We start from the raw sequence: 26,226 nt of genomic DNA, 5'->3' as shown, positions 1-26,226 counted from the left end.
GACATTTAAATAACACTGCAAATCTCTTGATAACAAAGAATCCTTAAATTGGGTAAAACCAGATTATTGTAAAATATGACAGTATTTCATCAGTAAGAATGTTGTATCATCTTGTGATTCTAGATCGACCCTAGTCAGTTATAAGCATAGCTGCTATTTGGGAAGGTTTCCATTTCTATCCCAGGAAGGTAGAAAAGATTATATAAGGTCAATCATTCTTTAAAGTTTATAACAACTTTGAACTGTTGCAAAGGGAATCCCTGTAAATTTGGTCACAATCAATGGAACCCAGATAAGTTTTGTTAATGCCAATGAGTTACTACTTTTACGTTAATCAACCATTATTGCCTAAAATGGATACCAAGTACGAGATGGGTCATGGAGACCTTAAGAGTCTAAAGGGCTCAATGATATGGTTTGGGAGTGGCATTGACAGCACAACGTACAGTCCTTGCATTAATAAAACCTTGGCCAAGCTGGTACTATGCTACCAATAGTAACCATCATTCACTTGAACCAGTAGGGCATTGTCTAGCTAGGAAGGGCATCCTAATAGGCAAAGATGTCCATCGGTAGACTGACTATAACAGTCGTGGGTTCTGCGCCATGTCTTTGATTGCAAGAAAATTTGAATACCATGTTTTCATTCCTCTGCGAAGGGCCAGGCCACTTCAATGCAGAAGTTGGGTGGGAACAGTTTAGGTCAAGATTGCAAGATCAAGGACTGGATGGTAAGAACCCCTGATGATTATTTCAGCGAAGGCTTTCTTTTATTCAGTAATTAAGAAATGGAAAAAATAGTTAACTTCCTCTTCATGTGAAATTAGTTATTGAATTATTTCTTTCTGCAATAGAAAAACGATAATTGTTAGTTTAAACTATCTTTTATGTTAAGTTAGTTAATCAAGATATAATCTCTTTCAATTAGTAAACAAACTTTTAGTTATTTATGTTCAAGTGAAAAGGATAGCAGTTACTTCTTTTATTAAAAACAAAAGCAAAATTGTATTTCCCATGAATTGTTTGTTATTTGATTATAGTATCTGGTAAATAGATTTGGTATGTTACACCACCCAAGTTCATGAGAAGGAGGAACAAGAGATTGGTTGGGAATCCACTGGATAAAGAAAATCCTCTCTATGGCAGTAACTCGGAGGACGACTCTAACTTTGATGCAATGTTGGGAGATGCAGATTAGGCGCAGCAATGCACTTTTTTTCATATAGTAATTGAAAGAGAAACTTGAAGCCTTTGGGAATTTTGTTTGAACTTGTATCCTATTTTTTGATACCACACACATATTGACAATGTATTATAAAAGCAAATTAAATTAAGTTTTGACATCTGCTAAGTTGTTTGAGTCTCATCTAAAATTTTCATTCAAGACAAATGTTATTTATTAAGGATCTATAATGTATATGCACGAATGTTTTATTAATGTTATCATACGAATGCCCTTGTAATGTCCCCTTTTCCAACACCCTAGTTTTTGTCCTAAAATTACAATTTCAAGTAAAATAAGAAATGGAACAGAGATAACAATTTCATTGACCAATTGTGGAATAAAATTAGTTAAGACCCTCTAATTATGTTAGGTAATCATTGAAACATAATCCATAAAAACATATCTTTCCGAATAATGTCAGAAACAATAATCATATGATATCACTAATTTCATTGATGGAGTTCCTTGGGAAAGCATATAAGGTGCCTTGAGCTTATTCCTTTGCATCAAGCCCAAGAGCACGAAATGAAACCCTCCATTCAGCCTCCCAACCCCACTAAGGGTTACCTCTACTCGAATGGAACATAGGTACTACTTGCATCCCTTATATGCATTCCATCATAATGTGCATGTGGAATTCCCCAAAGGCTTTTCCCAAGAACCCATCCTCAATATGAAGCACTTGGAAGATCATACAAGGCACATTGAGCTTATCCATCAAGCTCAATAACTCGTTAATGGCACCAGCCATTTGGCCTCCCAGCCCCACTCGGGGTTACCACTACTCAAATGGACCTTTATGCTACTTGCCCTTCTCATAAGCCCTACCTCCCATCCATAGTGGGATAATTAATTGGCTATAAGCTTAAAGGAATCTTCATCCACATTAATCACACATGAGAAGCAATTAAATATCTAAATAGAAGCATACTTCTTATCAAATGAAGACATATCATGAAGATCTATGATATGATAATGCATTAATTCATCCCAGACTATCTCACACATATATAATTCTTATATATAAAAAGACCTGAGTTTGTAATTTTTATCAGCTTTAATGCTGATTCATCTTCTTCAATGTGTCTTGTTTTTATATCATTCACAATGGTTAGGATCATACCTTTTCATCTTGAAAGGTTACACCAATTTGCATTTGCTTCCCCTTAAACAAGTCACAACCTTTCGCCATTATTCCCCTTTGAAGAATGCAACCTTCCATCCTTGGTTGTCTTAATTCTTAATCTAAGGTATCAAGTTCTCGTTGGTGAAGCCTAGGTCACTATCCAATTCATCTAGAATCTAGGTTTGGATTCAAAATGATGTGGGTATGGATAGGCTCCCAACCACAGCCTATGGGTTCCGCCTGCTGAATCTTGAGCATATTTGAGAAGAATTTGTGGCCTAATAGGACCTAGGCACAATTTGATCTTGTCCTTTTGGTATTTTTTGGTCAACTCAACCCTCTATACCTTAAATTGACCTCTAAAAAGGCAAAAACAAGTGTCATTTGTGCATTTGTGAATAAAATACAAAATTTTCTTGCCTCCATTGCTGAACTTTCTTGTTTGCTTGACATTGCTCAAGAGTGTTACAGGGTGATTGTTACATACTCTAAGCTGGTTTGTGAGCTATTCCTAAGTGGTTGCAAATGTTGAGAATTCCTCAAAGACATTGGAGAGGAAAATTTAAACAAAGGAGGTGGATTTTTGTAGTTTTTCTTTTTTCTTTTTTTTCTCTTTTTTTTTTTTTTGAACAAAATGAAATGAACTCTCTTGTATTATTTTACTTTTTCATTTTGGGTTGCAGCTTGTATGGTGTTTATAGATTCATAGAATATAGTGTTTCTACCTCTAGGCTCTAATTCAAAATAAACCCGAACTCTCCACTATGGAAGTATGTGGAAATGGTTCAAGTTTCAACAACTACCAAGAGGAGGCTACGTTTGGAGTTGTCGCCATTGCAAACATCAATATAATAGCTCCTTTAGTTGAGTAAAAGCACATTTGTGCTTTATCCTTCAAAAAGGCATCAAATTTTGTATTGGCAAGTCAAAAGTTCCTAGGAAGCCTCAAAGTAAAAACCTTCTTACAAACTCTAATGTAATGACATATATTAAAGAGCAAAGACTAGAAGATGAAGCACTTGGGTATGCAATCCATAATCCTTTGGACAACTTTAAAAGTAAAAGAGGACCAAGAGCCTCTATGGCATCATTTTCCAATCAGGATCCCGTAGAGGGTCATTTCTTGGATATTCCTCAAGAACCAATGTCCAATAAGAAAGCAAAGAGGCCCTTGGAAATGGCATTTCACAATGAGGGTAGAGACATTATCAAGCAAGACGTAGCTAAATGTATCTATACAAATAAATTGGCATTTAGTGTTGTTCGCTCACCGTATTGGCAAAAAATGATGAGATAAATAGATAAGGCTTCAAAGGGGTTGAAAGTCTTGGGTTATGAGAAGGTACACACTAACTTACTGGACAATGAGATGAAACATGTCGACCATAGTTGGCACACTCACTAATTACTCTACAATTAGCAAGTAATCACCAAGTTTTCTCAGCCGGCAAGTATTTGGTGAAAAAACTTGCCATTTCAAAAACTCCGCCAGCTCAAAAAAATTGTAGGGTAGTCACCAATTTTTCAGCAAGTTTTTGCTAATAACTTGGGAGTTTTAAAGGAAACTCGATCGCACGTTAGCAAGAACATTATAGGCCAAAAAAAATATTTTTGCAACACCAATTTTCTTTTGTGCGATCAGAGGCTTGAGGAGGGGAGAGAAGAAGGGTTCCAAGGTATTCTTAGGTGATTGCAAGTGATTCAAGGCGGATTTGAGTGGATTTGAGGAGGATTCCAACCGGTTTTAAAAGACAAATCACTTTCCCAAGTAGGTTTGATGAGATTGTTTTTATACTTTTAAAAAATGTCCTATTGTTTTCTTATTGCTTGTAAATGAATTAAAATCACTTGAAAGCATTTCAACTCTATGTTTGAATCATTTGAAAGTCATTCAGCTCTATATTTGACAATCTTTTTTGAAGAATATGTAAGATTTTTTTTTAAACAAACCCTAGTTGTTTGTTTAGTTTGTTTAGTCAATATATCTAAGCTCTAACTTTGTTTATTCATTTTACTATAAATTCATATGTGTAGGGCAGCGGTTAAGCATTTAAAAAGCATGACAAGTTCATAGGAAGAGTGGTCACAAACTCCATGCCCATCTGGATATATAGGTACTCGGCCTAGAAATGCAAGAGATCTGGCATGGCGGTATGCCTATGAAGCCCCAAATGATGTTGCGAAGGTTATATCCATTCCATGTGAAAAAGTTATTTCTGGAGGCATAAACTGCTTCAAGTACCTCCTTGCAAGCCTAAAGAAACATGATTCAACTTCTTGTCGCAAGGCAACTGAAGAAGAAAAAAGATTCATCAATACCCTACTTGTAGCTGCTAAAGAGAAAAAATTGAATAAGGAGAGAGCGAAATTAGCTATGAGGGCGGCCATAGCTGAATCTCAAGGAGCTCTTATTGATATTCAAGAAGAAGAAGCACTTAAGAACATAGCGGGATCTCTTTGTGGTCCAAGGATCCACAAACAAAGTGTCTCTTTTGTCTGTTCCACTCCTTCTACATTACTTAGTTCTTCATCACCAGCTGCATCAAGGATAGGGAGTTATTTTCTGTCCAATAACACAACTGGATCACAACCATCATTAGAGGGTACTAAATAGAACAAGGAGGTGCATGAGCAAACTAATAATTCAACAGCTGATTTTTGGTTTTTCAACAATCTCTCAATGTATGTGGTTGATAGCCCCTCTTGGTTTAATTTGGTGATCGCAATTTCAATATCGCGCAACAGGTACAAGCCCCCTTCTCGCAAGGACTTGAGTGGAAGGTTAGTATTTTACTATTTAGTAACCGTAAATAATTGAAATTCACTTGAGTTCATTGTTACATTTTAAATTTCAATTGTTATTTCCTATTTTTTACTAACACTTTATTACACCTAAATTTTGTAGGTTGCTTGACAATGTAGTTAAGAGGGCAAGAGTATTGATAGAAGACCAAATGAAAGAGTGGAAGAAATAAGATTGCACCATTTTATCTAATGGGTGGACAGATGGAAGTAGAATCACTATTAATTTCTTGTTTGCTTGCAAAGATGATGTGGTGTTTTGGAAATCTGTTGATGCCTCCAATAAAGTGGAAAATGCACACACATTGGCTTTAATGTTGGAGAATGTTCTCCTAGAGGTGGGAGTAGAGAATGAGGTGCAAATCATCACAGATAATGCAGCAGCATATGTAGCAGCAGATAAATTTTATTTTTTATGTTCAATAAGAATCATGAATATAATGCTATGATATTATTCAATTTAGATTTGGTGTAAATATGGAAAGTTTGTAACTAAATATTAATTTTTTACTAATCTTTTAGGTAGAATCCTCCAAGAGAGGCACCCCACACTTTTTTGGTCACCTTGTGCAGCACATGTCCTTGACCTTCTTTTGGACATAGAAAAACTTGATTGAGTGAGTCCAATAGTAGAAGATGCAAGGTGAGTCACCAAATATATCTATAATCACCCATGGGTTCTCAGTTTGATGAGAAGGATCACTAAAGACAAAGATTTGGTGAGACCTGCTATCACAAGGTTTGCAACGGTGTTCTTGATGTTGCAAAGTATTATCAACACAATATTGCTTGTGAAACAAATATTTGTGTGTGCTGATTGGGTTGCTTCACCTTACTCAAAGAAGCCCGAAGGAGAGGCTATGGCACGAATAGTCTTTGATGGTAGTTTTTTTTTTGAAAGGTTTTTGAGATTGTGGAGGTAACTTCAAGAATCAAAACATTGTTTTTTTAGTTGATTCAAGTTTCATTATTATTTTCTAACTTATTATGTTAGTAACTAATTTGTATTTTTCAAATTTCAAATGTAGATGTCTATGCCCCTAGTTAGAGTCATGCGCATATGTGATGGGCAACGATCCCCAACGGGATGTCTTTATTAGGCCATGGATAAGGCCAAAGAGGCTGTTAGAAATTACTACCATGCAGACAGACTCAAATTTGCCCCATTTGAGAAATAATTGATAGGAGGTGGAACAATATGCTCTACCAACCCATTCGTGCAGCAGGCTATTTCCTCAACCCCGAATTCAGCTACTATGATTCTCCTTGAGACTTTACTAAGAATTCATTTTACTTTATTTTTAAGGTTGTGTACTAAGATTTGATTTCATTTTCTGTTTGTTGTAGGGTTGATGATTCCTATTCAAATCCTAATGGAGAGGTCGTGGAGGGTCTCTCTAGATGCATTTAGACGATGATATCCAATGAAGCGGAGAGAGACCTTGTTGTGACCAAACAACAAGTCTATGTGAAATCAAGGAGTAATTTGTTCTCTTCTACACTATAAAAGAGAGCAAGAGGCACTCAAGCCCCAAGTGAACCATCAAAGTTTAAAATTAAAAACTTTTGCAAATTGATAAGTTGTGTTTTTTAATTATTATTTTTCATTGCTTTATAACTTATTATATTTTGTGTTACAGATGGTTGGTGGTCAACTTGGGGTGGAAATACTCCCAATTTAAAGAATTTTTCTCTTAGAATCTTGTACCAACCTTGTAGCGCATCTCATTGTAAGCACAATTGGAGCTTATTTGAGTCCATCCACACAAAGAAAAGAAACAGATTGACTCAAAAAAGGCTCAATGACCTTGTTTATGTGCACTATAATCTTAAGTTGCGCATAAAAAGAGCACAAAGTTCAGCAATACCTAATCCACTTGCTTTGGATGAGATAGATCCTTATTCTGATTAGACAACACAAGAGCCAAGTCCATTGTTTTCAGCAGAGGAGGTTGCTAATTTGGAGAGGCGGGCCATGGAGGGAGGTGCTGGAACAGATTTTCATTTTACAATGGATGACATTAAGGACGAGGTCGATGAGGAAGCATTATCTGTGCTACATATAGGAGGAGATACATCCACTTCCAAGACGCAAAGCCAATCAGTAGGGATACCGAGCAAAAACAGCCACAGACTTCACAGTTGCGCAACTCACGACCAATCCTAGTGTGGGGCACCTCTTCGAGGACTAGACCCCCTCTCTTATCCGCTAGTAGAGCAAGAAAGAGGAAGATGTGATTGTATTTATGTCTTTACTATTTAGTATTTACTTCTAGACTTCTAGTTTGACAGAAACTATTTACTATTTTGCTTCTCGCCATCAGCATTCTGCATGAGAATGCGAATTTGTACCCACTATGCATTTATATATCTAAACTCTGCTTGTTTCTTTTGTGTTCTCTTTAATTAACTCATTAAATGCATCTTCTCATTGAAATTTGCAAAAAAAATGTATTTTTAATTGAATTTTAGCAATTTTTTAGGTTCCCAAGTTTTTTCTTTTTCTTTTAAATTGGCCGAGTATTTCCCAAATAGACTTTTAGGGGATTGGCGAGTTGTTCACAAATGAGAGTTTTCCAACTATGATGTAAACGATGCCTTGAAGGCCATCAGGTATTCATGGATAAAATGTCCATAATATCTAATGGATGGAAAGATGCAATGAAACACCCCTTGATCAATGTTATTACAATATTCACAAGAGGAGTAATGTTTTTGAGAGCAATGGATTGTGAAGGGCGAGTGAAGGACAGTCCATTTATTGCCAACATTCTTTTCTAAGCTATTGAGCAAGTTGGCACTTGCAATGTTGTTCAAGTGATAACAAACAATGCCAAAAACTATAGGTTTGTTGGGTTATTGGTTGAGGAGTGCTATGATCACATTTTTTAGACATCTTACACATTTTCTCACTCGACCTAGTGCTATGAAAAAGTGGCACCAATATTGAGTATATCAAACAAATGTATGTCGATGCCCAAGAGATCCAAATGTTCATCACCAACCACCATATGCCACAAGGCATATTTAAACAATTCTCAAGATTGGAACTCTTTAAGGTAGGTTAAATTAATTTAAAATTAAAATATATTTTAGTTCAGTTAACTTTTTTTTTAAGTTATTTAATTTTAATTTACTATTATTTTGATTTTAAAATAGATTGCTAAGACCCGATTTGCCTCCAACACAATTGTTTTGAGACACCTTGTGAAGTTTAAAGAGGCATTGTCTACAATGTTAATCACTGTTAATTGGAACATATTGAGGAAATCTAGTAGTGCAAGGGCAATTTTTGTCAAGGCAATGATACTAGATGACTCTTGGTAGGATTGTGTTCAGTACCTCTTGAGATTTACAAAGCCTATATTGAACATAATCCAATACACTAAAATGAATAGAGCTTGCTTGGGTGAGGTATATGATGGCATTGACTAAATAATTGAAGATATTAAGATAAAAATAATAAATGAGAAAGAGCAAGATCCTGAAGAAATATTCTTCAAGGAACTACAGAAAATCATGGTGGAGAGATAGAATAAAAGGACTACCCCTTTGCATCTCCTTGTCTTTGTATTGATCCACAAGTACTATAGTCAAACAGTCCTTGATGAGAGTAGCATTAGAGTTGCCCCATAAAGAGATCCTAAAGTTGGTCAAGGGTACAAAGTAGCCCTTCATAGACTCTATTCCAATAACATATGGCCTATGGTGAGGTTTGAATTTATGAGTTTCCCAAGCACAAATAGTTGTGGTTTTGATGCTGTTGCAAACAAGCATAATGTTGATGCTCATCAATGGTGGCACTCCCATGGACAAGCATTGAAAATCCTACAATCCATTGCCATTAACATTTTATCACAAGTAAGCTTTCAACACTTAAGATTCAAGTTTCTAAATTCTTGTTGATGAATATTTAATTTATATTTTCATTATAACCAACATCCCTAGCATGTTCGTCTTATTCATTACTCTTAACTCTCTAATTTCAAATTTGAAAATCTTGATAGGTTGTCAGTTCATCATCATCAAAGAGGAATTGAAGCACATACTCCTCAATCTACTCAATAAAACACATAAAGCACATACCCCTTTGCATCTCCTTGTCTTTGTATTGATCCACAAGTACTATAGTCAAACAGTCCTTGATGAGAATAGCATTAGAGTTGCCCCATAAAGAGATCCTAAAGTTGGTCAAGGGTACAAAGCAGCCCTTCGTAGACTTTATTCCAATAACATATGACCTATGGTGAGGTCTGAATTTATGAGTTTCACAAGCACAAATAGTTGTGGTTTTGATGCTGTTGCAAACAAGCATAATGTTGATGCTCATCAATGGTGGCACTCCCATGGACAAGCATTGAAAAACCTACAATCCATTGCCCTCAACATAAGTAAGCTTTCAACACTTAAGACTCAAGTTTCTAAATTCTTGTTGATGAATATTAATTTATATTTCATTATAGCCAACATCCCCGGCCTGTTCGTCTTAGGACATTCGTCTATGTGCATTCAAACTTGAGCCTCCTAACACACAGATAATACCCCGACAAAAAAGGGGTGGCAAGGCAGTAGGATGTTAAACCAAATCATGCTGAGTTGGATGATTCAATTACTCACCTTGGTGCACTAGAGCTGATGATGGCCATGAGCTACCTATTGATCATGAGGTTGATATTGAGGCTGAGATTGCTAGTATCGATGCGAGTGGCACTATTTGTGCTTCTAATTTGCCACAGCAGAAGGATGATGATATGTTTGATGACGATTAATGATATTTTATCAGGGATGGCTGATTTTTAAAGTTGACATTATTGTTTTCTAACAGAAACATTGATATGGTGGTGTATTTTGTCATTTTTCTATTTATTTGGACTAAAACATTAATATATATATGGTGTAGTACTTGGCCATATTACTTGCCTATTAGCGTACTGATGTATTATGAGCTTATTTGCTGCTGCATATATGTGTATATTATTTATTTATTTTATTTATAAGTTTTTGTATGGACGAAAACAAAGCTTGCCCAAATCCTTACCCCCTTCAAAAACAATTGATCAAATCCGTGAACCTGATTCTCAAACCCAAACCTGAATCTAAACTGAGACCAGCAACTTCATTCTTTCTCTTTAATTTTGCTATCAGGGTAATACTTTGTATTGTGTCAACAGCTGGAGAAGATATTTAGGTTGATATTTGAGATAATATTATATGACGAGAAGTGTGTCATGCAAAGAGTCATGTGTTTGGAAATATGCAGAGACTTGTATTTGAAAATTGAAGAGACCTTCGGTTGTGATATGAAGGGTCACTACATGATTGTTTTGTGTGATTATGTATTGTATCAAGTGGAAAGCATTGTACTTGAACATTTCTTAATAAAAAAGATATTTTATCGTGTGGCTGGGTATTTTCCCTTCAAGTTGAAGGGTTTTACCAGGATAAGTTGCGTCTTTTGTGTCATGTTTGAGCTGCGACTTCATCATGCTCCTCTTTTTTTTTTTGGTGTTTGTGGCATTCATCTATATTGTATTTGAGAGCTGCTTATTTTATAGACTTTACCTTTACCTCCCTCACCATCTAGCTAACATCACATGGCGCCAAGTATGCAATGATGTGGCTCATGCTTGTTATCTGACATGGTTTCTTTCAGATGTTATTGTTCCTTCTTCCACAATTGCATTGATGAAGTCAGTTACTTCTTTAACCGTTGTCTCTTTATTGTCCAAAGTGGAGACTTTGATTTCATGTAGTATCAATCATAGATACGCGATATTGGTCATTATGTAAAGTGACATCATTTTTTGAAACGGGTGTTTCTAAAAGTCGTGTATAATAATCTTCGATTCTCGTTTTTTCGTGAGTCTACATTTTTCAGTGAAACAAGACTCTAAGATTGTTATCTGAAAGAACATTTTTGTTCAATGGTTGTATTCGATTTGCATAAGATCTGTAAAGTATGTATAATGGTCCTTAATAAGTCCTGTTGTTGCATTTGTATCTTAGAGATACAATTATTTTTCTTTATCTTGCATTCAAGGGATTAAATGCTAGCTGATTGAAGGAACAAAGAATTCAATCACAGCAGGAAATTTATTTTTGTTAAAGAACTCAATAAAGGGTCCAATCTTTCGAGCAGGGTTTTTAACCATTAAGTGGATTTTATTTTTTCAGGATAAGTTGTCTGTGTTCTATGTTATTTTGTGCCTTGTGTGTCAGTTCAATACATTTATATTTCTTCTGGTTCAAAATTCCCAGAGCACGAAGGAGAAGGAAGCGAAATCTGGAGGCATTTTGATTCAAAAGGATGTATTTATGTAGCCTATTTTCGACAGCGAGCCGTGAATTGCAAATCTGAGGCAATGCTATGATCATTAAATAAATACTGATTATTGGGTAGGAAAACTGGACTACAAAGAGATAAGTTTTCTATGATTATACCTTTGAGTATAGATCACAAATTTTTGTCGTATTACTGAGAATAATGTATGACTTTATCATTTTGGCATTGACCTCTATATTTCTCTTTACAATAGGTTGATCCTGTTGAGAAGAAATGGAATGATGTTACATACAAAGTTATGCAGACTTTAAAAATGAAAAATGGGAATGTTGTTTGCAGTCGTAGGACAGATGATACATGGCTTCATTAAAAGAGGAAGATCTTAGACTAGAAATGGTATTCAGAGGGAGGTTACATGGCAGAGGTAGATGATTAATTCTTTGCAAGATTATGTGGCCAGTTTAACTACCAAAACTCCTTGTTTGGTCAAATTGGAATCAGTGTTGTCCTTGCTAAGAGGGAGTCTTTGTTGAGAGAGAATCTCAGTCACTCTTATACATGTTGTTAGTGCATTCTTCTTTGTGAAGGAGAAGTTCAAGGTGAAATCCCTTGTTAACGAGTTCTTCTATGCAAGAGAAGTTTAAGATGAAATCCCTTGTTAATGAGTTCTTCTCTATGAGAGAAGTTTGAGGTGAAAACCCTTGTTAATGAGATCTTCTCTGCGAGAGAAGTTTGAGCTGAAATCCCTTGTTCCACCCACTATGCGTAGGTATGGCAGATCCACCCCCTACGAGTAGGTATGGTGGATCACCCTCTCTGAGTAGGCATGGTGGAAATGCACTCTTCTCTGGGAGAAGTTCGAGGTCAAAGCCCTTATTTCAACCTCTACGAATAGGTATGGTAGACCACCCTCTACGAGCAGGCATGGTGAAAGTCATGTGTGTGACTACATGACTTTAATTTTATGCAGTATAGTAAATGCTGAGATGACATGTTTTAATGAGAATCTATGGGGTGAAAATTTATCATTGACATATTTGGTTGCAGCTATGTGTGTTTGCAATACTACAGATCTCTCTCTTGCTAAAAGGAAGTGTTGAAGATTGCAACTGTGATAGAGATCTTTATTTCTGATTTTGATATTGAGATAATATATTGTGTCAGTTTAAGAAGATGTTTATGTTGATATCTGAGGTAATATTATATGAAGAGAAATGTGTCATGTGAAGAGTCACACATTTCAAAAAATGAAGAGACTTGTATTTGAAAATTGAATAGACCTTCGGTTTTGATATGAAGGGTTTCTCAAATCAATATTAATACATGATTGTTTTGTGTGATTATGTACTGTATCAAGTAGAAAGCATTGTACTTGAACATTTATTAATAAAAGAGATGTTTTTCTGGTGTGGCTAGGTTTTTCCCTTCAAGTTGAAGGGTTTTCCCAGGACGAGTTGTTGTGTCTTTTGTGGCCATTTTTATTCCTTTTTTTTCTTTACTGTTGTTTATCATTACTTTTGAGCAAAATTTTAACTAAATGCTTTTACGAATCACTACCCATAATACTCCTAATTAAAAATATTACAACAAATTTAATGGATCGCTACCCTTTGTATTTCCTTTGCACAAGTTCAAAGGCAGTGAATTTGAATATTAATATATGTGTCAATGATTCCCACGTCTTATGTGGTTTTATGACTCAATTTATTTGCGGCACATGACAATCTGGTAATTATCTTGCCCCTATATTCATTTCTTCACATGATTCCCACCTCTCCAACTACTATAATTAACATAGAAATTTGTTACCGCATGCTCCCATAACACACATACATAAATACATAGAAACATTGTACATTTGAATGATCCCCACCTCTCCATCTATAATAATTAATATAGAAAGTTGTTACCATGGTATCAACCTCTCTAACTAGTCTAATTAACATGAGAACTTGTCAGCGTGTAATTAACAATAAACATAATGTACATTTACATGATTCCCACCTCTCCAACTACATATATATATAAAATCAAGCCATTAATTCTGACAAAGGTGTGGGACATTTAGTATCAATTTCCACTTAACATATCAAATATTCAAATTTTTACCCAAAAAAACCAAATAGTTATACTTAGACTTGTATAAGTTTGACTTGCAACGATGTCAACTGCATCAAATAAGGAAAAGCTAGTCCTAAAGCATGATAAATATAAAAGAGAGTCAGAGAAGTGAAAACATACCGGATGTTGTGCCAAGAATTGATCTTCCGGAATGAATTGAAGTTCGTCTACCTTTTGCCTCTTGGGCTCGGGTTCTTCAGGTAGTGGAGGTGGAGCCTCTTCAGGTGGTGGTGGGGGAGGCATTCCCTGAGGTGGAGGTGGGGGCGGCATCATGGGCATCGATGGTGGAGGGACTGGTGGTGGAGGCCCAAATGGTCTAGGAGGCGGCATAGGTGGATATTGAGAGCCGGGAGGAGGTGGTGTAATCATTGAAGTTGGCATCAGCCCTGGTGGTGGAAGTGGGGGAGGCGGCCTGTTCATGAGCTGATGTGGAGCAGGAGGCATACCAGCAGGAGGTGGGGGTGGTCGGAGAGGTGGTGGAGGTAGAACTGAAGGCCTCGGGGGAGGTGGCATCATAGAAGCAGAAGTGGCTGGTGCAGAATATTGAACTGTGTTTGGAGGTCGAGGAATATTCAGTGCCAACCCAGGAGGAGGAGGAAGGGGCCTAATAGGCAGGACACTTGCTTTAGGAGGAGGTGCTGGACCAGGAAGATCCCTTCCGTCATTATTACTTAAATCCATCTGCTCATCTCCAACATTCTGGGTCATGGCTTGGTTCGCAGTGCGGCCAATGCTTCCAGTATGCCCATCCCAAATGACTTGCTTTGGTTCCTCTTTCTTCTTTTCTATCTCAGCCTTAACTGCATTAGAAACTTCTTCCTCTGTAGTACCAAAAATATCTGGACGTGTCCGAGCAAGTCCAACAATGTTTCTTGAAATCTCATCATCTGGTGCAAGAGTTGTCTCCCGGAGCTTGGCCATCATTCTCTCCTTCTGTTCCTTATATTTGGGGTCTATCAATGAAATCCGCATGTGCTCAGCCATCTCATTAATGGGAACCAGTTCTCCCGTGATTGGGGAAACCACAAACTTAGTTGGATCTTTTTCAACTAATACTCTCTCTTCGGGCCTCTTCCAGTTCTTAACAATTCTCATAGGCGGATCCATTTCCTCCTGAGGCGGTGCAGCAGGCATTTGTGGGTGGCCTTCTTCTTGCATGTTACTGTCATTGTGTTCCCCATCTTTAGCCGTCTTCAAGCTTTCTTCCACCAAATGGACCTCTTCCTCATCCATTTCCATTTCCACTTCCTTTCCAGATTCTGCAATCTCCTCGTCGTCGTCCATAGCAGCCAACGCCTTGCTCCTCCTTATGACTTCTTCCAAAGTCATCGGCTGTGGCAATTCCTCATCCTCATCGTCCGCAAACTCAATTGCCTCAACCACTACAAAGTCATGCCAATCAATCATGGCCATCTGCATCCTCTCCTGCTCAATTTCATCCTCTGCCTTCTGCCTTGCCTGTTCCTGGGACCGCTCCCATTCAAGCCGATGCAAGCACCGCTCCAAAATCGTAGTCATACTTGCTCCATCCTTCCTCAGCTTCTCCACCAAACCCTTGGCAGGCATCAAAACCTTAGAATACGAATCCGTGAGGGCGGTGAAAAATGTGAACATGCTGTGCGTAGGCTTCAAGAAGTGAAACTGTGGATTATTTACTTCACGGCTCGTAAGTCCTTGTAAAAAGGTTTTACCATTCCTTGCCACAAACTGTGCAGTAAGCTTAATAATATCCAGTTCTTCGCCGGTGATGCCCTCGGGAAGTCTTACAGTGTACTGCTCTGCTTCGGGAGGCAATAAGGGTTTGGCGACTGGTCTAGCCGGTAAATCCATTGCCTTCGCCTCAGCACCAGCTGGTGCATTTGTCGCCGCCTCGGCCGCTGCACCAGCGGGTGCCGCCTGTGATTGCGCCGGGTTTAGAACCTGTAACCTAAATTCTGAAACTCGGTGCTGATAATATGCATGGTAAGGATCGCTAGGGTTTAAAAAATTGAACTTAGCGTTGTTTTTCTCGTTTGCAAGAATTCTCTTTTCGAATTCGGGGCCATTGCGGGAAACAAACTGCGCAGTTTTGTCGACAATGTTGCGGATGTCCGGGGGCGGATGGATTATTCCGATAGTCTTTGTATGTGTGGCAACAGATTCAGGCCCGGATATGCTTAAATTGCTTAGGTTCTGGATTTCTTTGTTTTCTACCACATTGCTATCGTTATCAGCGGAGAGCTGGGAAGGTGGTAAAGGTCCTGAAATGCCCTCCGGCGGGGGTGCTGGTAGAGTCAAAACTTCTGTAATGCCAGGCATTTTTGAAACCCTAGATTATCTCTGCAGCACTCTGAGAAATCCAATCTTAACCAGATCTCTTGGTGAAGTCTGAAAATCGGATGCCCCTGCCACTGCTCCTTCCTGATCTTCCTTGATTACCGGCACTATGGACGCCCTTTTAATGTTTGCCAAAACAATTCGGCCAATAAACCAATCTTAGCATCAATCTTTTCTTAGTAACTGGTTACATCAAAGGCGTTCCCCTCCGTGAGATGGGATAAGCTGATTATTCAATCAACCGCTGATAGAGCTCAATAGACGACGCAAGACGACCGAAACAATCTTAATCCTTCAACATTGTCAAGTCGATACTGATGTCAAAGCATTTTCATTCGTGCCAGTCACCAGTGATAGTTGTTCTGCGAAATCAAAAGGCCCCGATATTACAATGTGAGCGAAACCAGGCCACAATACTACCCGCCAATCAGCACAGTGTTTACTGAGCGATATAAGCCGTGAGAGGAAATCAACGGACCATTTGGACCGTCTGCGGTGTGCAGTTACAAATCGAATGGCCACAGCTCCACCTATATGCTCTTCACCTCGCAGTCCCCACTATTTTGTTCAATGCAGTCTGATAAAAACGGCAGCTTTGGATAGTATGGACATCCATCCTCATAAACATGCTCGGAGGATGCTTTCAGTCGGATGGAGTTTGGAAAGCTTCCAAGACGGTTTCAAAAGGTACAATGATGTGCAATTTTAGTTTTGTAAAGTGTTAGGGTTCCTGTCATTCAACTTCTATAGTGAATTTCTCTTCAAACTTTTTATTGCTGAATAAATCATGAGTTAATACAGTGATTAAATATATTATTTAAAAATTATCAATACCATCTTAGTATGCAATGGGTAGGCTGAAGAATTATGAAAGGTGAAGATGAAAATAATTGATTTTTAATTTTTCCTCTTTTAGTGCATATATTGCATTGTACATGAGATTAGTTGATAAAATAAACTAGCATATCTAGAAATCTAAGTGAATTCATTCCAAGATATCAAAAATTAGAATATCTAAGTGTTATATATCATTCGAACCTTAATTCTAAAATAGTAAATAATTTTCATTTGTGAATATTAAAAATATTATGCAATACGTTTTAGCAATGAAGTAAGGATGGAGCATACACGACCATAGAATCTAGGGTTTCACCGAGACACAAACCTTTATTACAATAGTTGAATGGGGTTGCACTAGCCCTTTAAGAGGAGAATGCAACTAAACTCCAAGTTTCAACCAAATAGCTTTGATTGTGGAAGTTTTCCAATCGGACGTAGGGATCAACTTGAAAAGGAATTTCCTTGTAAACCCTACTAGCATAATGTGGAAAATAAATCGAGATGATCACAGATTCGGATGGAAGGACTATATCGAGTTGAGGATAGGTGAAGGTTTTTAATTCAAGAAGGTTGAAAATAAGTTTTGGTACTCAAATATCACAAAACAAACACAACCACCTATTTCACCAATAAGTCCTCAATATGATTACTCTTTGGTTATCTTAGTGGCCATAAACAATAAAAAAATGTAATGATTATGTGAGTTGTCTCAAAGCTCATGCTTTCATTATAAAATGGGGGGGTTTATGGCTGATGTATCCCCTAAAGTCAAAAACTAGTGTGTAAAAACCTTAGGACAAGATTGCCACATAAAACCCTTATCAAAGGGCTTCCATTTAGTTATTTGTGCAACAACAAGTGACAAAGAATGGGCTCACAATAGTGGTCCCTTTTTTGTTGAGGGAAGTGGCTTGAGTGTTCTTGATTGGTCTTCCAGATTTAACTCACAGAAGGCTAAAGTTGATGAGATTCCTACATGATTAAAGATACTAGATTTACCCCATGAATATATAAACCTGAAAACTCTAAAAATAATTGGTGATAGATTAGGCAGATATATCAAACATGAAAAAGTTGTGAATTAGGATGATTTGTTGATCTACACTAAAGCCTTATTAAAATGTAAAAATCCACACATGATCCCAAACATCAATGAAATTAAGAAATGTGAAGGTATTTAGAAACAAACATCTAAGTGGGTGCTAGTTAACAAATATCTAAGTGGGTGTTAGTTACCAAAATGTTGCAGAGGAGACAATGGAGGAGGGAGAAGATAAAGGGAAAGGACTGGAAAGAGATGCAATAGTGCCCTTAGTTTTAAAATATCTTCTAAAATATTCAAGGACATAATGGAGGACTCATCTTTAAGTCTACTAGTGTTCTCTAAAGGATATGGGATGGAATAGATGGTAAAGGTCTGGAATGGAACATATCATTGAAAGAAGAAATTGATGCTACATTCATGTTGGGTGAGATAGCTGGAGACAGAGGTGAGGAAAATTTTAGGATTGCCACATGATTTAACTCATAGAAGGCTAAAGTTGATGAGATTCCCACATGATTTAAGATACTAGATTTACCCCATGAATATATAAACCTAAAAACTCTAAAAATAATTGGTGATAAATTAGGAAAATATATCAAACATGAAAAAGTTGTGAATCAAGATGATCTGTTGATCTACACTAAAGCCTTATTGAAATGTCAAAGTCCACACATGATCTCAAACATCAATGAAATTAGGAAATGTGAAGATATCTAGAAACAAATATCTAAGTGGGTGTTAGTTACCAAAATGTTGCAGAGGAGACAATGGAAGAGGGAGAAGATAAAGGGAAAGGACTAGAAAGAAATGCAATAGTGCCCTTAGTTTTCAAAATATCTTCTAAAATCTTCAAGGACATAATGGAGGACTCATCTTTAAGTCTACTAATGTTCTTCGAAGGATATGGGATAGAATAGATGGATAGAGGTCTAGAATGGAACATGTCATTGAAAGAAGAAATTGATGCTACATTCATGTTGAGTGAGATAGCTGGAGACAGAGGTGAGGAAAACCTTGGGATTGCAATGATCTTGAATGTGGGAATGGTGGATAGTGTGAAAGGTGATTTTGAATAGATTACACGGTCAAATGGAATCTCGAGCTAGATCCCAACAAAATAGTTACAATTGGATGAAACAATGGATGTGCATTCAAAAGGACCTTTACAGCAAGAAACAGTGCATATGGTTTATGATAGATTTACTAATCCAATAGCTCATAAACACTTAGTGGACAAGGAAGTGAACATAAGTTTAGTAAACAAGGATATAAAAAACACTTTATCCCCAGATGAACAAACAACACAAAGGTTCAAGGATATACATACCTCATCTATCATGAATTTAGAAACTTCCTCTGAAGGGGTTAAAGATAGTAGTGGTGAACTAGATTCAGACATAGAGGAGGTATATTTAGAAGATTTGGATGAATGAGATGTTCTAGGGTTATCATATATTCCAAATATTTTAGAGGATAGGACAATAGAACAAGCTCAGACAAATATCAACAAACCAAATGTAGGAGAAAAGAAGAACTTGGTCCTAAATCTAGTCAATCTAGCCTTGGTTAAAAGTATTGCAAACCAAGCAAAAATTTGAGATTTGGAAAAAGCTATGCCCATTCCCAAGAGAAATTAAGCTCCCTTATTGGAATGTCAAAGGTTGCAATGTCCCCCTAACAAAGATCACTTGATCAAGCATTGTTTAGATCAAGATAGACCAATATTGTTTTCCTACAAGAAACAAAGCTTTAAAAGGAGGATTTAGAGAGGTTCAAACTTAAATTCCCAAAAATGGAAGTGTTGATTTTCTAAGGCCCCGGGAGATTTAGGGGGTTTGGGTGTTTTATGGAATGAAGGTTCAGTAGATGCTAATTTGAAAGGGCAAGATTCCTCTTGGTAGTTGTTGCAAATAGCTATGCAACAATTACTTGCAAACATAAATGTAATAAATGTCTATGGCCCAACAAATTTGGGAAAAAAGGTTATTATAGAAAGTATTATGTAATATCATTCCAAGAAAAGGTGACATTTTGACACTATTATAAATTTGGTGGGAGAGAAAGGTGGGAATGGTTGGGTTGGTCAAAGTCAAATGGAATTTGCTAATTTTTGCACAAGTAATGGATTAATAGAGCCAACATTAAGAAATGAGAAGTTTACATGGACAAATAGACGAAGGGGTTTCTTTAGTACAATAGATAAATTAGATTTCTACTGGTAGGGGATTGGGGAGCGTCAGATTGGATTTTCCAATGCAAAAATCCTACCTATCACAAGCTTATATCACTACCCAATATGTTTAAAAATTCATGAGGATTCATTCCAAGAGTGAGCACCCTTCAAATTTGAGACAATGTAGCTTCAACACAATGATTTAGAGAACTTAATCAGCTTATGTTGGAAGAATGCTTAGGTTAGACTAGGTAATAAAGCCTTTCCAGTTTTCAAAAAGATGCAATTCATAAAATATCAATTAACAATTTGGAATAGGGAGTCTTTTCAAAACTTAATCACAATTTTTTAAAAATTGGAGATGAATTGGTTGCATTGTGCTCAACCATTATAGAATCAAGAATGAGTAAACTAGAGTATCAATAAGAAACTATCTTGGACAAATAGTATTAAGAGGTTTTAGCTAGGGAAGAAATATATTGGAGATAAAAATATCAATAAACATGGATGGTTGCAAGAGATATGAACACAAAGTTCTTCCACAATTTAGTTGAAATTAAGCACTCCTTCAATAATATTTTCTTTGGTAAAAGTGTGGATGGTGTTAGACTAAATAACCCAAAATACATTAATCAAGAAGTTATAAGGTACTTCCATAACATCTTTGGTGTAAACCAAGATGTGATGAATGTGGACTCAAGACATTCTAGAGATTATCCTTCACATAATAACAAAAGAACAAGAACAAAAAATTTATGCCCCTATTTCTAAGGAAGAGATTAAAGATATTTTTCTAGTATGGGGGGGAGAAAATGATGAAGATACACTCTGATACCACTTGATGATGGTACGCTTTGATACCACTGACGAAGGGCCACACCACCCTTACCAACTCACAACCAAGAATGTAACAATATGAAGACAACGAGATAAAATGCTTCCCAAGTAACCTCCTTGTTTCTAAACCGCAGCCACTAGCTCTTCTCCAACCTTATCCAAGATCCAAGTGTAAACTACCTCACATTCGGCGCTCTGTCTACACACTCACAAGTCCATCACAATCTTGCTGTAAACTACCTCACATTCAGTGCTTTGTCCACAGACTCGGGAAAACTCACTCTTCACTTCCTCCTTCTCCTTCACACTTTTCGGCTTCACACCTTGAAGCCTTCAGACCTTCCAACTTTCCTTCCAACGCTTCTCCTTCTCGAGCTTCTCCTTCTCGAGCTTTCACCTTCTTCTCGAGCTTCCACTTCTCAAGCTTCTCCTTGAGCTTGATTAGAAATGCTCATATGCCTTGCTTAAATAGGCACTTACCACCCAATACATGACTTATCCACAACCTTCTAGAATTCCACTTACACAATATCCACAACCTTCTACAACTTCCATAACCTTCTACAATATCCACAACTTTCTACAATATTCATAACTTTCTAGAATTCTACCCACACACCTCGATAAATGGAATGACAACCATTTTATTTTATTTTTTCCTATTATGCCACCTATGAACCTTGAAAATATAAATTCCTCTTTTCTCCCTTTTTTCCATTTTCTATTTTTTTCTTTCTATTTTTGTCACTTTCTCTCTCCTCTAGAATTTTTTTTTTTTTTTAAATAAATTTTCTTTTACAAGATGCTCCTGCATCAGAAAAGGAGCTAGGGACATATGGGTTTCCTACTATATTTTTTCAAAGGTTTTTGGGTATAGTTGGCCAAGAAATTGTAGCGGTAGTTGAAGAATCAAGGATGGGAGGCTTCGTACTTAAGGAGTTCAACAACACATTTATTTCTCTCATACCCTAAAGGGAGGAAAGGATTGTCTTGGATAAGTTTTGCCTTGTCTCCCTATGTAACACAATTTATAAAATAATATCTAAGGTGATTGCAAATAGGTCAAAAAGAGCTCTCAGTTCCCTTGTCTCATAGGAACAGAGTGTATTTTCACCAAATCATTCAGTCTACAAAGGATTCATATTAACTCATGAGGTTATCCATACCATGAAACCAACCAAATTGGAAAAAGTGAAAATAGAATTAGATATAAGACAAGCATATGATGAAGTTAATAGATGTTTCCTTCTAAAAGTCCTTGATCAATTTGTTTTATGTTAGGAATGGGTCATTTGGATCGACACTTGCATCTCGACTCCTAGGAAGATTAATTTTTATACTGGTTAAAGTCCTTGGAAGATTAATTTTTAAATCCAAGTCAACTGGGAAATGGAAAGGTATCAAGATAGTGAATGGAATTGATACTCTTACATGTTTGGAATTTGAAACATATCAGGGGTAACTTACCTTTGAACTTCACTTTGCCTCTTGGAAGCCTTCTAGCCAGTAGTGCTTCAAGCTCATCTTGCTCATTATCATCATAATCTAAATCAATTTCATCTCTACTACACTTATCTTCCAATAGTTAGTGATGTCTTGAAAGCATTTTCAACTTTAGGTAAGTTGTTATTGAATTTACTAAACTCAAATGAAGTCTATCTACCAATCAAAGCATCAAGAGTAAGCACATTTCCAAGAATAGCTTAGAATTCTTGAATAGTTGTTACTCTAATAACACACATAGGCAATAAGGTTATCAATACTTTACCTACAACATCTTCAATAATTATGATTCCTCTAGTGACTTTGATGGCACTAACCACTTCCTTGATTCGATTACTGTACTGGGAAATGTCTCTCCTTCTTTCATTCTCATATCATCAAATTTTCCTCCTAGGCTCTCAGCTTTTGCTCTCAATACATTATAATCTCCTCCATGAATACTACCTTATCCTACATCTCTTTAGTAGTAGAACAATCTTTGATATCATCAAATTCAATATCATTTAGGGTATGCTTGGTTCATAGAAGATGACTGGAATTGGCTTTTTCAAAATTTGGATTTGAAATTTTTTATGTTTGTTTCAAAATTAGTAAAATGGAATTAGAATACCAAACTTCTAATTTTGTCTCAAAACCAAATTTTTTGACTTCCTACTAGCAAGTAGGAATGAAAATCAAAACCTGGTTATGTTTTTTGAGGAGTGTAAAAATAATAGATTGGACTACTTTTTGAAGTCTACCTTCAACTCCATGCTTACGCATAAAAATGTGCCTTCACACTCATCTTTCGAGTGAAACAAATGGTTCAAATAAAATCCCAACAATAGGAATGAAGATTTGCAAAATCTTGATTTGGCTAAGTCAAGACTTGTAGAAATCACAATTTCTACAATTCCACAAGCCAAATGAACCCTAAGATATCTATAATCAAGTTATTGTGTTCTTTCTTTGTCCTCGTTCTCTTAACTATCACGGGAGGGGTTGTAGGTGTGTACTAATTCTCCAAATAGTATAATGTACAGTCTCCAATTGATGATAGGTACAATCTCACCATCTTTTTTCATGATAAAATGGTTTCTTTGTTCAAGTTAGGAACCTCTCTCTTACACATCTTTGTATCTTTAGCTTAAGTCCCTTTAAACTTCCTCCTTAAAGCACTCAACTCAAATACCAATTGATAGATAACTGGGGGGGTGGGGGGGTTGAATCAAATATAACCAGTTATCCTACAAGTCTTTAAAATACTTTTCACCAACATAACACTTTAAACATTAAAATCAACTAGCTTGGTAAACATATCAAACAACACAATAACAACATATTCAAACTTTGCAGTAAAAAATGTTAACTTCATATACTAAGTATCAGAGTAAATTTCATATATATACCATGTATATCAAGTTGCAACAATAATCAATAAACATGAAACAATCATGCAACACAATCAACATCCACATATTTTGACACAATTATTTAACATATAAACCTTGTAAAGGGGAAAAACACCTGGAACCAACAACCCAAATTTTTCACTCTTCTAAAGTATGCTCTATTAGGATCCAACCTTGTTAAAGGTTACATACACATTATTAATGTGACCTTGTTAGAGGATTTACATCAAATGTCGTCTAGAGCTTATCACTCCTCGAAATTAGTGGCCTTCTTTAAAGAACTTACAAATATTCAAAGGAATGTCACTATACAAATGGAATTATAAATAAAACTGTTAAGTCCACTCAGTTAAGATATTTTCTACTATAATGATTAGAGAGTTACAGTGAAATAATCTAATTAAAAATGTAGCTACCTTTGTTTTTTTTTTTTTTTCAAATCTCCATTTTACTCATTCTTTTTCCTGTGTTCATCCTCTTTCTTCCTTCTAATTGATCTTTCACATATACATCAACTTCACACTTCACTTACTAGATCTTATAATACTACTCTACTCGGTTTCACCTTCTATATTCTTCTTTACACATATTTTGATTAGAATAAATAAACATCTTGTTCGTCCCTTAAATAGACAACTTACTACCACTTCACCAAATTCTTTCTTGTTTTGTCATTTAATCACAATCGTCTAATCTTCATCCAGCTTAGATTCATTGAATCTAGACACTCAGGTATCACACCTTCACCTTGAACTTTGTGCTTCATTTCAAATCATTAAATCTCCTTTATCAAACCTTGTTTGAATATCTACAGTCATTGATCTCATAACTAGCTTCATCCTTGTCTTTGAAACTTCTCAAACAATCCATATTTTTATCAAATGTCAAACTCAAATTAATTCTCCTCCAAACTACTCTTCTTTCTTATGCTTTGTTAACAACACACTTCACTTGATCAATACTAAGATCGATTAACACTATTTTTTCTTGGCTAATACTATTCATCCTACATTCAATTTTATGTACTCAGTGACAACAGTAATAGCTCAATGACTACTAAGTTCTTCATTTACCAACCAAACTGATTAGCTTGGTGCAACTTGCTATCTCTTTATCTTATCACTTCATGACTTCATAACTTACTTATATGTGATCTCAACCCTTAATCAAATCATGTAAAACAATCAAACCAACATTATATTGTCAAATTCTAACTCATCAAGTGCCCATTGATATCCATACACTTATGAACACTTTCTTCGTCATTATACTTTTTTCAAATCCTCTTCATCAATTAAATGATATGGAACTCTACTGAATTATCATAATGTCTTACAAATCAAGCTTGACACCAATGAAAACATAACAACTGATATGAATCTTCTACAAACATTATCAATATCATCAGCTGGGCCTAGCATTAACAAGGTAGAGGAATTAGCAAAAATACAGGAATCAAGCACAATTGATGCATTAGAGGAGTTAGCCTCAAACTTGCATGGCCATATGATTGATGTAAGAGGATTAACAGAATCGTGGGAAAACATTGTGAATAATTTAGGTGAAAGGTACCAATTTGTCACTCATAAACAATAATTGGCATGAACCTTAAAGAGCACAATTTTCTTATCATTTGGCATTATTGTTGGTGGGGGGAGATATAGATAATATGGGAGAAATGAAGAGGGACATGTAGAGGTTTGAATAAAAAAATTCACATACAAAATACATTTTGAAAAATATGAAGGACTATTATAGGGGGAGTACATAGCACTATGAAGACTTTTTTAGAGAAGAGCAACTATCGACATACAAAACTATTGAACAATTTTGTATATTTTGAATGACAAGTTTTTTGTCATCAATTCCAAAGGGGGATATTGTTGGCATATGATGATGATCATGGAAAAGTTTTGTCATTGATGTCAAAAAACACTATAGGATGATGGTGAAGAAGCTAATACGTAAACAATTTTATGCAATCAACATATAGAATATACTATCAATACGAAGAAGAGTTATCAGGTAACTAGACAACTATTAGGAGAAGAAAGCCATTGAATCTAACAACTATCAGTGAAAGGGAAAATCTTGGAGAATCCAATAGGAGAAAGAAAAGGGAAAAGGTTTATGAAACTTATGAGATTAGGGTTTTGAGGAAGCCTAAGATCAATTGTCAAGATTCAAGGATAAAAAAAAGGAGAAATAAGATCAAGGATAAAAGGATAAGGAACATACTATGCAAGAGGTTATGAGGACTAATTGAGAAGATAAGTGAACTAAGAAATGAACAAGGATAGAGGATTAGGATCAGGGATTAAGAGAAGAGCATAACATATCTTACAAGCTTTGATAAGGAAATAGATACATGTAGCTTACTATCTTGTAAGGAACCCTAACAATTTTCACAAGTTTTTTAAAAATCCCTTAATCAGGTAGTCTCTAATCAAGCTTATAAGTTCTATGTGTTGGTCCATACATAGTTGAATATACTAAGTGGGGGGTGGTTTGGGGGGGAGGTTGAACCATTATATCCTAGATAACTTATACTTTTACTATGTGTC

The 26,226-nt window shown here is 36.2% G+C and overlaps 1 protein-coding gene across 1 annotated transcript in view; it reads right to left on the bottom strand.

The window, feature by feature from the left end:
- The window catches only part of LOC149547831 (putative splicing factor 3A subunit 1), a 28,797-nt gene extending 12,242 nt beyond the window's left edge, over positions 1-16,555 (bottom strand). Inside the window, exon 1 of the mRNA XM_089791878.1 lies at positions 13,678-16,555. Coding sequence (XP_089648004.1) covers positions 13,678-15,855 — 2,178 coding nt within the window. The 5' untranslated portion in view covers positions 15,856-16,555. The remainder of the gene's footprint in view (positions 1-13,677) is intronic.
- Positions 16,556-26,226: the final 9,671 nt, after the last annotated feature.

Source organism: Cupressus sempervirens, chromosome 7, assembly GCF_028749045.1.
Source record: "Cupressus sempervirens isolate cs-2001-9-10 chromosome 7, ASM2874904v1, whole genome shotgun sequence".
In the NCBI taxonomy this organism is placed as follows: Eukaryota; Viridiplantae; Streptophyta; class Pinopsida; order Cupressales; family Cupressaceae; genus Cupressus; species Cupressus sempervirens.
Note: the sequence above shows the minus strand (reverse complement) of the source record. Positions and strands in the feature narration are given on the sequence as shown.